The sequence below is a fragment of the Loxodonta africana genome, chromosome 12 (assembly GCF_030014295.1).
Source record: "Loxodonta africana isolate mLoxAfr1 chromosome 12, mLoxAfr1.hap2, whole genome shotgun sequence".
In the NCBI taxonomy this organism is placed as follows: Eukaryota; Metazoa; Chordata; class Mammalia; order Proboscidea; family Elephantidae; genus Loxodonta; species Loxodonta africana.
The window spans coordinates 102213027-102228782 of NC_087353.1; the positions used below are offsets into that span (position 1 = coordinate 102213027).

Here is a 15756-nt window from a genome sequence, read left to right on the forward strand (position 1 = left end):
CAATTATCTGGCTTTACCACGCCATTCTAAATTTGCTACTACATTAGTTTATAAGCTCTAATAGTCAGTCATCACCTTCGGCAATGTTCCTACTTGAAAACAGCCACAATCCTGCATCGAGATTTATGATCAGGGACTTGGCAATGGAGACTGAAAGTTGTTGGTTTTTTTCCCCTTCTGCAAACCAGACACCAAAGATTTCAGAGCAGAGATTAAATGTAATAGAAAGCAGGTTCCTTTAACATGACTATCACAGGAGCTAATTACTAAAAGAAAATTGGAGATCATTCATTAGCCTGCTAAGCAAATTAAGGTTTGTTAACAGTGATTTATAACGCCAAGCCTTGGTAACTGCGCTGGTCTTTTCAAGTGTATGTGTATAGGACTTGACAGGTTATTAACTGTGCTATATCTAAACAGCTTGTCACCAGGGTGCTTTTGTTAAAACGGCATTGTATTTTAAACGGATAAACATTTTTACACCAGCAAAAGGTATTTTAAATGTTTGGCTTCTGAAGTCAAGTACTGGGAGATAAGTGAAGTGTTTCAAACTATCTCAGCTTCCAATAACTCTTGTTTACTGCTGGAGCTGACTGTGGGAGAGTGTGACACTGAGAGTTAATATAGCACTCTTCCTCTTTAACAAGCCCAGCTGTGTATTTTAACCTCTTTTCCAACGACACCCCTGGTGTTGCTGTAAGTTCCTTATGCAACGGATTGGGAGGCATCTCGTTTACAATTTCAGGCAAAAATATTTTTTTAACGAAGTTAAGCAAAGGAATGAGTCCTCTGATCTGAAAGATTGTGATGGACAGTCAATAAAACTCCAGGGCAGTTAAATCTATCAAAATAAGGGTCGCGTGAGTAGTCAAAGTCAATTTCAGGGTCCAGCGCCACCATGGCTCTTGTATAACTCATACCAACTAATTTGACATTCCTCTAATCAGGACATCTCCAACGGGAATAAAACAACCTTTCTTAAAGCCAGTGTCCAAAAAAAAAAAAAAAAAGTAAAAATGGAGATAAAATTCTCTCCAGAATTCCATGACAGCGAGCTATCTCGTCCCTCTGGGATTGCCCATGCACTGTCCTGAAGCCTCTACTGAATTGTCTTCATGACCAAGAGGAAGTCTACAGCCTCAATATTTCTATTACCTGGGTGGCACTGTGGTGAAATGAGTTCCTTTATGTGGCCTTTTGCCTTGGTTCTTTGGAAAAACAGCTTGAGAGATTTTTCCTCTAAACCCTGAGGAGTTACATTTAACCCTAGTTTTCTACCCAAGAGGGTCTGTTACTTTTGTCCAGGTTGGTTGACATTTCCTGGGTAAGCTGAAAACAACTTGGTTTTGATACTGTTTCTCCGGTCCTGGGCTGCAGCCCACCTAATGACTGGTATGCACCTTGCAGGGACTGGTCAATAGACTATGCAAACGAGGTAAGTTGTAGCCAACTATGCGAGTGAAGTGTCTGTGGCCCACCAAGAGGGAATTGGTCAGTTCGTGGCTCTAGTGGGTGTGCCATGCCTTGAAATTGAAAAGGAGTGGTGTGTATGAACACCCAGGTCCACAGAGGTTTTGAGACAGAAGAGAGGCAGCAGGAAAATGCAGAAGGAAGAAAGAAGAGATAGAGAGAGCAAGGAGGCAAGGAACCTCCTAAAGCAACTGTAACATAGTCAAGGGTTGTAACACTGAACAAAGAGGCAGGCTTGGAAGGGGCCCAGGGGCAGAGCAGGCAGTGACAGGCGGCAGGGCCGAAAGGAGCGGGAGCCCTGCCTCCCACCTGCCGATCTTGGGTTCACCAGCTTCTGCAGCTGCGTCCTGCACTGAAGAAGGGAGACTGTGCCCACGTGTTTCTCAGCCTTGATCCTGAGTTGTAGCCTGTTCATTAATAAACCACTTAACTGTAAGTATGGCCTGTGACTTCTGTGTGGCCATCGCAATGGATTACTGAAGCAGCAGAGAAGCAGACAGTGTCCTGGGAGGGACAGTGAAAAGGTTGGAGAGTGGAGGTGTGTCTGACCCCCACCTCGTGGGAATCAGCTACGGGTTGATTCTGGTCATCATCGCCGCCTAAGTTAGACAGATTCTGACAAAGCCACTATCACTACTACCTCCACTCAAATTTTACAGGCACTAATTGTTCAGCGCTCAACTATTAGTGAAAAGGTTGGCATTTCAAACCCACCCAGAGGCATCTCGAAAGACAGGCCTGGAAATCTGCTTCTAAAAACTCACAGCCTTGAAAACCCTATAGACCAGCTCTACTCTGCACACATGGCATAGGTTGCCATGAGTTGGAATAGTCTCGATGGCAACTAACGATAACCTTAACTAAGTAATGTAAATATAAAACATTACTTGTTATTATTTATTAATTCCAAAGAAAGGCAGACTTGGCCCTCAATCAAAACCTGGAATCTTTTCAATGCTGACACTGAAAAGCAGTGCTGATTACACAGAAAAGAGACTATGACCTTGCATAACTGTGGCTCAAAAGGCAGCAAAGAATGGGAGCAACATGGACCGACGTGGCACACAGTTAAGTATAAGGTAGCCAGAACCGTATGTGGTGTAATATTAGAACCAAAAACCTTTTAGCAATTCTCCAGTCCAGTGGCTGGTTCCTCAGAAATACCTGAAGGGCCAGGAAAGGGGGTGGGGAAGCCAAGGAGATGGGCTCTGTAACTCATTTCACCACAGTGCCACCCAAGTACATAGAAATATCATCACGAGCACCTGGGTTTTCATCTTCTCTCTTTTACTGCAGTTTGCAGCAACAGCAACAAAGATCCCTGTATATGGCAAAGCTTTAAAAATAATTAGCCTATTTCCTCACATGAATGTCGAGAAAACAAGAGTTGAGACTGGAAGTCGAGACATCAATCAATCTTTTCTTGTCTGATTAACCTATTCACCAAATTCTTTAATTCCCTTGTACTGAAGGAGAAAGTTAAAGCTAAAAATGGTGGGAGGCAGAAGACAATCTCCACAAGGTGAGCTAGAAAATCACCCCATTTGGAGCTTCTGCAAATGATTAACCATCTTCTACCAGAGAGTCGGAATCGACTCGACAGCACAGGGTCTGCATTTTACCAGAGCTTAACTTGAAATGTTCACTTAATCAGGGTGTGTCTGCTCACAGCGCATTGATCCCATTCCCCAAATTACAGGTTTAGAATATTTTGTCATGACAAAAAGAATGAGAATTGCAAATGGAACATAGAATGATATTTTCAGTCTAAGGCCCTTAAAATTAGAGACTTTATTTGTGCCTATGTGGGGAAGTCTGTCAGAACGCAGACACCTGGTCCTGGCATAAATCAAGCCTCCAGTATAACTAAGATTAATTCCCTAAGATCAGTGGTCCCTAACCTTAACAAAACAGCTACTTCAGTGTAGATTCAGGTTTTGTTACTTTATAGGAGGCAAACACAGTTTAGGGTACAGTTCACAAAGTTGGCAACTTTTCACCATTAAGAAGAGCAGCCTATTTCATTGGCCAAACTGTTTCTGCTCAGTACACAAACAGCTTTAAAATCACCGGTAATGTCCTACATCTTAAGTTGGTGATGGACTCCAAGATAATTGTTTTATTATTGTAATCAAACAATATATTCATGACAAATCTTTTTATATGTGTTAAATATTCCCTAATAAAACATTTTAGTGACGCTGTGATCACTTTGGAGGCAGGGTGTCTGTGAGGCCAAAGTTTCAAATCTCACTGGTGCCTCACTGGGTAACTGTTATGGGGCACTCTGGGAAACTACACAATGAGATTTCAAGGATCTTTTGTGACAAGTGTAAGCTTGAATTTGAAGGACATACTGAAGTTCTTACAAAGTACTTGATATAATTAATATAAATTTTAATGTTGGTGGCTGTGATGGTTAAGATTGTGTGTACCTGGCTGGGCCATGATTCTCAGTGTTTTGGCAGTTGTATCATGTTGTGATCACTTCCCTGTGATCACCCCCATGATGCAATCTGTTGAGTGGTACCGGTGGGGGCAGGGCCTGTGGCAGCTCACCACCCCCTCAGCCTTCATCTCTCCATTCCCCACCACCTACTTCCTGATCACCTTGCCAATGCTTTTGGCTTGTTCTGGATCTAGCAGCTGCCTCATGACTGACCTCTGGTTCTTGGGACTTGAGCTAGCAGCTTACCTGTCGATCTTGGAATTCCTTGACCTTCACAGACTGTGAGCAGGAGCCCTGCTCTCCGACCTGCTGCTCTTAGGTTCACCAATTTCTGCAGCTGCATAAATTGGAAAAGGCCTCTATCCTGGTCCATGGACTTGGGGCATTCCAACCTCCACAACTGCGTGAGCTGTTTCCTTGCTATAAATCTCTCTCTATATGTAATTTATATGCTTTACTGGTTTTGCTTCTCTAGAGAACCCAGCCAAAGATAGTGACGATATTTTGTTCTTTCTCTATTTTAGCCACCATATCATTAAAGACATACAAACTTAAACTACCAACTACCTACTCCACTGTACAAACTCATTATCTTCCTAAAACCAGTTCTTTTCCTCCTGGGATTCCTAAATTCAGGAAACTGCATCACAGTCATCAATCCTTGGTTTGACTTCTTTCTCATTCAATTTTTAACAGGTCACTAAGTTTTTTAAGTTTGGTTCTACCTAGAAACCATCTTGTTCCAACTCACTCAACTTCCTCCATGGCTTTATTCCATACTCCCTGTAATCAGCCAACATTCCTAACCTGAAGTGCTACTCCTTTCCAGAAATAGGCTACAATCAAAACACTTCCACACCCTTTTATGCTATTTCCTCTGAGCTTTTGTCTTTCTGGCTCCCTCTGCCTTGAACTTTGTTTCATCCTTTCTTTACCTGTTGAGAATTGAAATATCCATCAGGCTCTGCACAGTTGAAGCCTCCTACAATTAACCAATCCTACCCAAGTGCTCTACTTACACTTCTCTGATAAGGCTTACTGGTTCGCCTTGAATCAAATTCCACTGTGTACACCCCAGTCTTGAGGGCCAAGCTTGCACATTATTATTAGGAACTAAGAATAGATGTTTAATACATCTATTTGTGAGTTTAAATGAACTGAACTCTCCATCTGGTGAGCCGTTTTCCAGCTCAATCTTTATGAATGAGTCCAAATGCTCCAATAATTGAACTCCAAATTTTAAAAATGTTTCCGTCATAAAGGTGCCCTGAGTTAATTACTAATAAATAAAAATGTTACAATCTTATTTGGGAGACAGGTTCAAAACACTACACTGTGTTTACTTTAAATATAAATACTCAAAATTTATGAATCCATACTTCAAGAATCTTCTCCTACCATCACTATCAAGTACCAGCAAGTAGGGAGGAAGGCAAGTCTATTTTCTGCTTTAGGTGGGGCTGCAGTCAAGGTCAGGCTGATGTAGCTACACCTCTGAAGTAACAACCCATAGAAATGTAAACAGCGTTAGCTTTTTTGGGAAGCCCAAGTATGTCAGAAATGTTTAAAAGCATCACAAAGGAAGGCAAGCACCCTGCTCTATCTCTTCACATCTATAAACGGAGAAGGTGCTTGATACTTACTGAAATACAAAAAGTCAGAAGTATCTGTTTAAAGAAAAGCTCAGTATTCTAAATATTCTGTTTAAAAAAAAAAAAAGCCCAGTCTTTTTAAAGAAACTAATTCCTCTCTCACCTAACAGTAAAATCCACTCTGAAATTAAAAAAGAAGCAACCGTGGTTAAAAAAAAAAAAAAAAAACCACAAATCAGTTTTGAGAATTATATGAATTACAGGGAAGGGAAAAAGGCGATATTTCAAGGATTTGTAGCCAAAAACTGAGAAAGGGGCAAAAAATTGTTCCCTTTATGACCTTTATAAACCTGGCTGGAAAGACACGGGTCAACATTCCGTACTGGCTGCCTAGCACCAGCTCTATCAACACAACTTAAGTTGTCTAGGGAGAAAATAAACAACTCACACCAATCACCTTTTCAGGTTTATTGTACTGTACAACTCCTCTGGATTATATAATATGTAAGTTTTGCTCTCTAAATAGAAATGGGTCAGTTTCTTTGATAACTTCTAAGTGGGTCTATTACTAGCTGTGATCCATCTGAGGAAACTGAAAATTATTAGTTGAGAACCCTTAAGAAAAAAATCACTGGAGTTTATAAAAGCAGGCCAAGCTAAAGGAGTCTCTGAGCCTAAGATACTTAGCTAGAAAAAGGCTGAAGGTATGTTCAACATCTGGAATGCTGAAGATAATAAAAGCCTTTTTAAACAAGGCCCTTTTTAAACATCTTAGCTAGAAAAAGGCTGAAGATTACCCAGAGAAGCAGGCAGGACATGTTGCCTGAATAAGTAAGGCTTTACTTCCTTTATACCAGGGCTCAAGTTCAGCCTGGAATATAAGCCACCCCAACAGGCAACTCCAAACTACAGGCATATGGAGACAAGTGCTTGGAAAAAATGAGCCCAGACTTTTCCTGCGATGACACTACAGACCACTGGTCATTATGAGGTATTTCCCCTGGTCTTCTCACTCTAATGCCGTCAGGTACTTCATTCAGGTGTGCCAGGGCAGTAACCTTTTTTTTTTTTCCTGGTGTCAGAGAGCAGCAACCATGTAATACAACCTCATACAACTTGATGTATTGACCAGGCCTTCCCTAACCTCCCAGCCCAGACCTATTTGCTGCTGGCAGTTTTTAAAGGCCTCAAGTGGTTCTTAGTCTGAGGGAGAAATAAACAACTTCCATAGACAAATTAAGGACCCTGGTGGCACAGTAGTTAAGAGCTCAGGCTGCTAACCAAAAGGATGGGAGTTCGAATCCACCAGCCACTCCTTGGAAACCCTATAGGGTAGTTGTACTCTGTCCTTAGGGTCGCTATGAGTCAGAATCAACTTGACGGCAACGGGTTTATAGACAAATGAAAGGGGGAAATGATAACGTGAATGGCCCATGGCACAGGACATTACAACATCAACATGATCACAGAGGATCATAGAGAATGGATACGTATTTGTTTTACATTCAAATATCGAGTTGATTGGTACAGAGTTGACCAAACATAAAACCACAGGCTCCTGAAAAAGCTACAAGAAGAGCGCAATGAGAATAAAATAATCTTATCCTTATAAGCACAAATTACAAAACCTACTTTCGTACCATTTATTTCTGGTGGTAATCTTCTATCACCACGACACTACACAGTCATTTAACCATGTTTATTCCATCCACCACCAAATATCAGGAGATTATAGTGTGAGTAACAGAAGACAGTATTTATTATTTGTGATTATTGAGTACTGTGCTATGCGTGTTAAATATTTTGTCTCATTTAATATCGACAACTCTATGAGACAGGCATGGAAGAGGAAACAAATTCTGAGACATTAAATAACCTACCTAAACTCACACAACTAGTCAGACAGAGTGAGGTTTTAACTCCAGCTCATTCTGCCTCTATGTTCTTAATTATACACTATGCATAATGAAACATCAAATATAGACATGAGAAGGTAATAGAGCCAAAAACATTTAAATTGAAAAGAAAATGTGTTCACTGCATTAACGTTTAAAAAAAAAGAAAAGAAAATCCTACACACACTCCAACAAGTTTTATTACTCTTGCCAAAGAAAACAGCAAATCAATTCCAACTCGTCTATACTTCATTTATATTTAGAATATGAGCTGGGCACGAGTATGTACTGCATATATATGTGTGTGTGTCTCTGTGAGTATAACACCCACATTATTCAAAAGCTCTCACTAATGTGAAAAGTTTGTTCCAATCCTTCTCTATTTTGTCTACTTTAAGAATCCTTCGCAATATGCTTATGTAAACACTGATTCTAGCTGCTGTTCTCATGTCTCAACTCTAATGCTTTTAAATAGATTGGAAAAGTTACAGACCTAAGCAGACATCTCTGGAACATAAAACCAAGGAGATATAAACAAATACAACCAGATCAAAAACAAAGCCTTCTCCTTCAAACCCTTTAACTTGCCACCATGATAAATTAAAAGGACCTGAAAGAAAGTAGAACATGCTGGTCCTGGTCAAGGGTTGTGTGTGTGTAGGTGCACACACACATGCACACATTCACGTGACTGTGTTTTATTCATGCACTTAATGATTAGCATTTTACCTCAGTTCACTGAAATCTCTAAGACCATAAAATCTAAACAAAATAGGATTCTAGGGTTAGAGAGCGATGCTGGAGTATGGGAGGCTGTTGAAGAAAACAGTTCCAGGTTGTTAAAGCCATGAAGTGTGTGCTTTCAGTTTTCTCATACTAGAGTTCGCATGTGGTTCACCTGCATTAATAGCTCATTGACTCTGCAGGTGATTTGCCACTGTCCAAATTTCAGAGATGAAGAGGATTGGGGATGCAATCCAAATATCACCATTCCACTTACCTGACACTGAACCTTCTTTACAGGTACAACTAAAAGGTTATTATCACATCACAGATCACAAGCACAGGGCAAAGAATGTGTGTTGGCACAAAACACAAGAAAATACCTTATGAATATATCATTTCCATTTAAGGGTGTGAAACTCATCGCTGTTGAAAGTGCTTGAAGTATTATATGTGATATTTTGGAACAAAAGTTGAAACAGAAGATGCTTTTTGATGAGGACTTGGCAATAATACAATGGACTTTGTACTCTGATAACACAGTAATCATATTATTGGAAACACATTTTAAGTAAGGCATTTTTGTCATAGCTGAGAGCTGAGCATACATCTGGTATATATCTTCTCTGTGTAAGCTAATAACAGTACAGGTTTTTTATATAACCACAATAAGGAAAAATTTTTATACTCATCTAACACATAAGTGAAAAAAAACATCTTAGATTCATAAAGGCTCTCTACTCATAAGCATGTATTATTAGAGAATAAAAATAAACATTTCTGCGACTACAGAGAAACACAAGTGACAAAGCACAATGAAAATCTCGATGTTAACAAAGATGGCTTATTCTTTCAGGGTGATCATACTGACAATAAAAAAGTACAAGGATGTACAGTCTAGAAGAGATCAAGGACTAAGGTAGTGGCTTTGGCCTCGTTTCTGCAGAAGAAGGCAAGAGGGGAACATTTAGCTTTTGGATGGAGAAGAGACACTGGCAGTCTCCAGATTTTACTTCTAGCATGTCAACCCACATCCAGCCTGGTGTGAAGGGATGGCAGATGGAACTGCTTCTGTTATTCCGAGTGCTAAAGCAAGAGACTGAATGTATCCTGTGTGCCTCTGCATGTGTGAATATTCAGCCACAGTGAGGAGGAGCCAGGATAAGGGAATACAGTGTGCTAACTATATTAAGCAGATACCAAATCAGCTTTACCCTTTTTCTCCTCATATGATAAATTAAGATTAAAAAAAAAAATCAACATCTAGAAAATACCACTTCTGCCAAGCTTGGAAAGACTTACTATTCAATGAGATTATGTTGGTTTTAATACATTTAATGTAAATATATGGAGAAAAATGTGTGGGCAGAAGAAAATCAGGAATTAGCATTTTAGAGTGAAGAATGTTAAAACACTAAACTGAACCAGTAATTATTTTCCATTTGTTTTGTTTTCTCAGAAAATGCTAAGTAGGCATTAGATTATCAGTGTTCACCATTCAGAACAGAAATGAGATTCCTGTAAACACCAGGAATACGGCTACATTCCATGATCTCTTGCTGTGTAAATAATGCTTACTGGCAACATTAGACAGACAGACAGATGACAGATACACAGGCAGACAGACAGATAGACAGACTGATCTCGAAAAGGATTATGGAATCCAAAAAGGGTAATTTTACTATAAATAAATCAAGTGACATACTTTCTGTGCATGAAAAATATTGTGATAATCCCTGAGGTATGTCCCCCACCTCTTCCTTTCCTCAAGGACAGAGAATAAGGTTCAGAAATAAAATACCCCTCTATTTCTTAAAATGAAAGTCTAATGATCACCATAGGAAAACCTAAAAGTTTTCCTACCTACCCAGACTATGAGAGAAAACATCCATTAACATACCACCTCTCACCACAATTTAAAAATGAGTACTCATGGTATACATTGTAAGTTCTTCAAGAGATCCTGTTGGTGAATACACACCTCAATGCGTCACCTGAATTCCATACTCCATGTGGCAGTTCTCACTAGTAAATAATCACAGAGGACAGGTGACACCAGCCAGACTGGTTTCCCTGTACCCACAAAGGTGTGCTACTCTCTTCCACTGCCAGGTAAGGAGCATGTGCCCATGTGCTGGGAACCAGGCCTATGTGTCAGACTGGCTTATGATCCTGAGGGCCCAGCAGATTGAGTCTTTTAAAAATAAAACAATTCTTATTAAAAGGATGGATATCAGTCTGCTTCTTAGATGTTTTCACATCCTAATGAGCATTCATTTTAGAGGTAAATCAATGCCAGTGCAAGGCACACACGTGGAAATTGAGATAGACTTACGAAGTAGCCTGTTCCCAAGCTGGAAGGAGCCGAGCTCTGCAATAAAGCATAAAGACAAAGTGGAAAATCAGCAACAGTTTTTAACACGTTCCAATCCACACAGCTCATTACCAGCCCTTCGAAGGCTTTTCATCACGATATCCCATCACCAGTGTGTTCTGCCCCTTGTCATCTGCTACTGATACAAACACCGAGTGGCTTAATTTTCCCCTTTACATCTCTCAAGAACTCAGAGATGTTAACGTGCTATTTACTGAATTCCAAGCCTCTGCGGTGGACATAATTGCCAATTTATTTGACAGGCAGCTGGGTAATGAATTAATGACAGCATTTCGCCCCGCACTGAGACTAAACAGACACACATCAGCCTGCCTCTCTGACTTGCTGACATTCAATGCCCTGGTCTCAAGCTACTCAGTTCTGTGGCCACAAAGGGGCAGGCAAGAGGAGAAGGCCTGGACTGATTTGAAAATAAAATGCCCAGTGGGTTTGGATGACTTTTCCAGTGTCTGACCTACTTGCCAGTTTATTCCCTAAAGGCACCAGTTAGTACAAACACAGTGCTCTTCAAAAATGAGACATTTTGTAAACATAATTAGTAGTCTAAAATGCAAAGACTGTGTGGGCAAAGGGAAGCAGTGAAAAGCACCGTTTTTCTGAATGTTTCAGCGGCGGGAATTACCCACGTAGGCTGCCGTACTTCTGCCGCACAGGGAACCAAAGCTACAATCATCTGACAGGAACACAGGGCGTCACTTCTTCAAGTGGAGAAAACAAGCTAAAACATGGGGGAGGACACAGTTTGTGCTTAAACTTGTCTGTTTATATGGCTGTGTTTTCTTTTCCCTAAAACCTCTCCTTACAAGTCCTTTACTTTTTTAGCATCCTCTTTGTGAATAAAAGAAGCCTCAAGTAAGCTTGAAATGAAAAACAAAGATAATGCTGAGTCAACCTTCAGTCTCAGCTCAGTGACTGGGCGAGTGCCAGCAGGCCTTCTTCCTGATGGGCTGGGCTCAGGTTTTACTTTCCCTCTGTGGCCTGAATCACGAGCCACTGGTGGTTCAGTGGTAGAATTCTCATCTTCCATGCAGGAGGCCCGGGTTCGACTCTCAGCCACTGCGCCTCAAGGATTGTATGAGATAGGTATGAGTGGTAGCCACCAACCTTCTGTCAGTGGAGGCCGGCATATTGCTATGATGCTGAACAGGTTTCAATGGAGCCTCCTGACTAAAACGGACTAGAAAAAAAGGCCTGGCAATCTACTTCTGAAAAGCAGTCAATGAAAACCCTATGGATTTCGACGGTCCGACTAGCAACCAATCATGGAGAAGGGCAGTGTTTCGTCTCATTGTGCATGTGGTTACCATGAGTCGGGAGCCAACTCTCTCAGTTAATAACAACATGAAGCCTAAACTCCACCCTGATGCCCCAGGTATTCTGTTCACTTCTAGTTCATCCACCGCCATGTCCTTCCCGGCCCTGTGAACTGCAGGCAGCAGGGTCCACCCAGCTTATCCATCGCTGCATCCCCAGAGCTCAGCACAGTGCCGAGGACACAGGATGCTTTAGCATTTGCTGAATTAATGCATAAAGGAATGAATGGACCAACTGTACAGGGAAAAAAGGCTCTGGTGAATTTAGCATATCCGAAAACAGAGCAGATGCGACTCTTCCTGTGATTTTAAACTGTTTGAGAAGGAAACACAGAGCTGTGACTACATCCTCAACAAACAAGGACAGCATGCCCCAGGGCATTTCTAAATGCAGTCCCCAGGGCAAAACTTTCTTCACCTCAGTGTTTCAGGCAAGCTCTGGGGAACACAGAGCCACAGATGAGGGATCCTGCACACTGGACTTGGTTTCAAAAATTGTGCTGCATTCTTGATCCCATAGCAGTACGTAGGGAAATCCACAGTAGTCATGGAGACAGCGCCTCTGCCAGCCATGAGCCACGTGACAGCATCACCTGTTCTCAGCACCCACAGCCCTCCACGGATCAGAGGAAGGCCAGAGCCAAGTTAGGTCTCCACCAGGCTACAGTCAGGCCCCGGGGAGGTGAACTCATTTTAGGATTAGTTACTCTGAGAGACCAAAGGATTTGTTTATTTCATTTGTCTTTTTCTTCCTTCCTGCAAATGTGTTTTATCCCAGAAGGAGAAGCACCCCACCAAAGCACCTCCCCACCCCACATCCATATCACCTTCTTGTATACCAAAGAAAATGAAAGCCCTGTTAGACTCATTTTGCATATATATTGTACATTACTCCGGGAGCTGGGTGGAGAAGAGGGCTTTGTGGTGCGTATTTGTTCTGGCTATTGTTTATGCAGGTCTGACTGAATGAGGGAACAGTGGGTATCATTTCAATTTCTGATGTCAACATCAAATTACTTATTTAATTTCATGCCTGGCGAAGCATTGTATAGCTACACGCAGAATCATTTCACTTCATTTGTTATGCTGTGTTTTCGTGGCGACTGGCTTGCCTTCCAACTGACAGCTTTAATTACGACATGAATTTGATTGCACTGCCAAGGAATTAACATAATGCAACAAAGCATTTAAGCACGGTGCCTTATAACATGCCCCCCTACCCCGGCCCCACAGGCACACTAGCCCAGACAGACATACCAAGGAACACAGACACTGCAGCCTCATGTACGTTACCCATCCACCGGTGTTCCAGCACTTGCTAGAACGCATGGAGAATCTTAGAACGAGGCTCTCCAGGTTTGCCGACCCACGCTCCTCGCCCTTCTCCCCACCTCTTTTTAAAGGACAAGAGATTTGAGGCATCAAGTGATGATTTCTGCACGTGACAGAAAACTCTATAAAAGGCCTTCTTCTAATCTATTTCCCCAGATGTCCATGACAATGGAATTTCCTCCCCTCCTGTTCCTTCTCATTCATATTTTTGTTGGCCATTTGTCTGTTCCCTTCAATCATAGCTGGAGGATTTGAGTAGAAGCAGTATGTACGAAAAAAAGGAAATGTCTTCCTGTCCAGCTCTCCAACCCCAGTACTTCAGCTATGTCCTTTAGTCACTAACCTCCACCATCAGAGTACATGGAACAGAGGTTCTGAGACCAGTAACAGGGCAGAACAAGTATCACAGCACTGAGGCCTTCATTTCCAAAAGGTTAATAACAGGCCCAGAAAAGAGTCACAATCATTTAAGCCTAATCTAAATCTGAATCTAAACATAACTGGAAATATTTGGTAGATTTAACATTTTTCTAAATCAAAAATTACGTGAACACTCCTAAACCATGAGCAACCACAGATTATGCTAAAAAATGGAATGAATGTTTAGAAACAGCTTTGTTATTACTTAAAATGTATTACATTAGTTATTCAACTGTAGATATGTATCCAGGGGGCTAGTACTGCGTTCTCGTTTTATGTATGAAGAGCCAGACACTAAGAGGTAAAGACCTGGGAAAGCAGACAGCTGGCAAAGCCGTCCCCGCAGGAACCGTGTGACAGAACACTTTTTTCAGTTGGGGAGACTGAGAGGAGGACCAAACTGACTTCAACATTCTGGGTATACTCAGTCAATTTTAGAAGGGAAGGGTCTTCCATTTTTCTTGCTTCAAGACCTAATGGCAAAGTCTGTCCAAACTGCAGAGGAGAAGTGACCATAGAATCCAGAACAGGCGATGAGTCCAACTGAGATTTGAAAAACTCAGAGGCGATATTAAAAAAAAAAAAAAAAAAAAAGGCAAGGAACAAATGCCTCCTTGGATTCAGTAACATTTTAAACGGTGCCATACACCCATGTTTAGGCAAATCCGTTTGCTGAAGAATGAAAAGGACTTCACTCTTATTTCTTCAAGTGGTACAGGGGCCAATGCCTTCATACTGCTAACGCAGTAGGTAAAAATGAGAGCTCAAGAGGGGCTGCGAAAACAGAACAGGAGAACGTGCTCCGTGGTTTGCAAGAGAAGACAGGGCTATGAGGAGACGCTGGCCAGCTGCCTATCTGCTATGTGATTTCCCGGAAAAAAAAAAAATTTTTTTTTTTTTTTTTTTATCAGCCATCTTCTGTTTAACATGGTCTTTTCATTCTGTTGTTTTCTTTGCAGATTCGACCACTGCTCCAGCAGCCTCTGCAAATCACCCGCCTGCATCTCATTATACTGCGAAGGAGAACGTTCTTCCAAGCACACTTGGCCTCAATCTCCATGCCACCAAGGCTGCAGGAACCCTAACGGGAGGCACAGCTGAAAAACATTTTCCAGGCGAGAGAATGTTGCCGCTGACATTCAATTCTGCAAGTGGATATTCATTAAATGTTCCTTCTCTTCTTTCTGTCCCCCCCACACACCTGCCCTTCCCTCCATCTCTGTCGCTAAGCTATCGTGGAGCTAAGCTTCATAAACTTATGAAGTTAACATTTCTGTCTCAACAGCTTACCTACAACAAGAGATTTCAAAATTCATTATCTATTTTGATGCACTCCATTCATTATACATCTGCACAGAGAGGCCAGGGCTGCCACCACAGCTGTCCAAGGACAGGCTGGGGGAGCACCCTGAGCCTAGCTGAGAGGCCAGGGCTACCACCCACCACAGCTCCCCCAGGACAGGATGGGGGAGCACTCTGCACCTAGCTGAGAGGCCAGGGCTGCCACCATAGCTCCCCAAGGACAGGATGGGGGAGCACTCTGCGCCTAGCTGAGGGGCCAGGGCTACCACCCACCACAGCTCCCCAAGGACAGGCTGGGGGAGCACCCTGAGCCTAGCTGAGAGGCCAGGGCTACCACCCACCACAGCTCCCCCAGGACAGGATGGGGGAGCACTCTGCGCCTAGCTGAGAGGCCAGGGCTGCCACCACAGCTCCCCTAGGACACGATGGAGGAGCACTCTGCGCCTAGCTGAGAGGCCAGGGCTACCACCCACCACAGCTGCCCAAGGACAGGCTGGGGGAGCACTCTGCACCTAGCTGAGGATGAGGGCTCTGATGCAGGGCTAACGTACATACAATATTTAAAAATTCTTCGAAATCACCAATTGTGTCTCACAGCCCTGCACAACCTCTGTGTTATGCTTTTCTCTCTTGAGAAAGATATTAAAAAGGAGAAGGACCATGCTAGGAATCACACAACTAAGACTTTTCTTGTAAGAGTCACAAAATGAGAAGTTTATGGATTTTCCTGTGGTGTTTTAAAAACAAGCATGATTACAAGAGCCTGAAATCTCAATCCCAAGAAAGCTACCTTGGAGATAAACTCATTCAGCTTCCAAAAGAGACACAAAACATATTTGAACGGGAAAATGAACTTCTAGTTACG

At 42.1% G+C, this 15756-nt stretch overlaps 1 protein-coding gene across 1 annotated transcript in view; it reads right to left on the reverse strand.

Annotated features, from left to right (window-relative positions):
* AUTS2 (activator of transcription and developmental regulator AUTS2) overlaps positions 1-15756 on the reverse strand; it is a 1316048-nt gene that overhangs the window by 730965 nt on the left and 569327 nt on the right. Inside the window, exon 4 of the mRNA XM_064296083.1 lies at positions 10465-10500. Coding sequence (XP_064152153.1) covers positions 10465-10500 — 36 coding nt within the window. The remainder of the gene's footprint in view (positions 1-10464; positions 10501-15756) is intronic.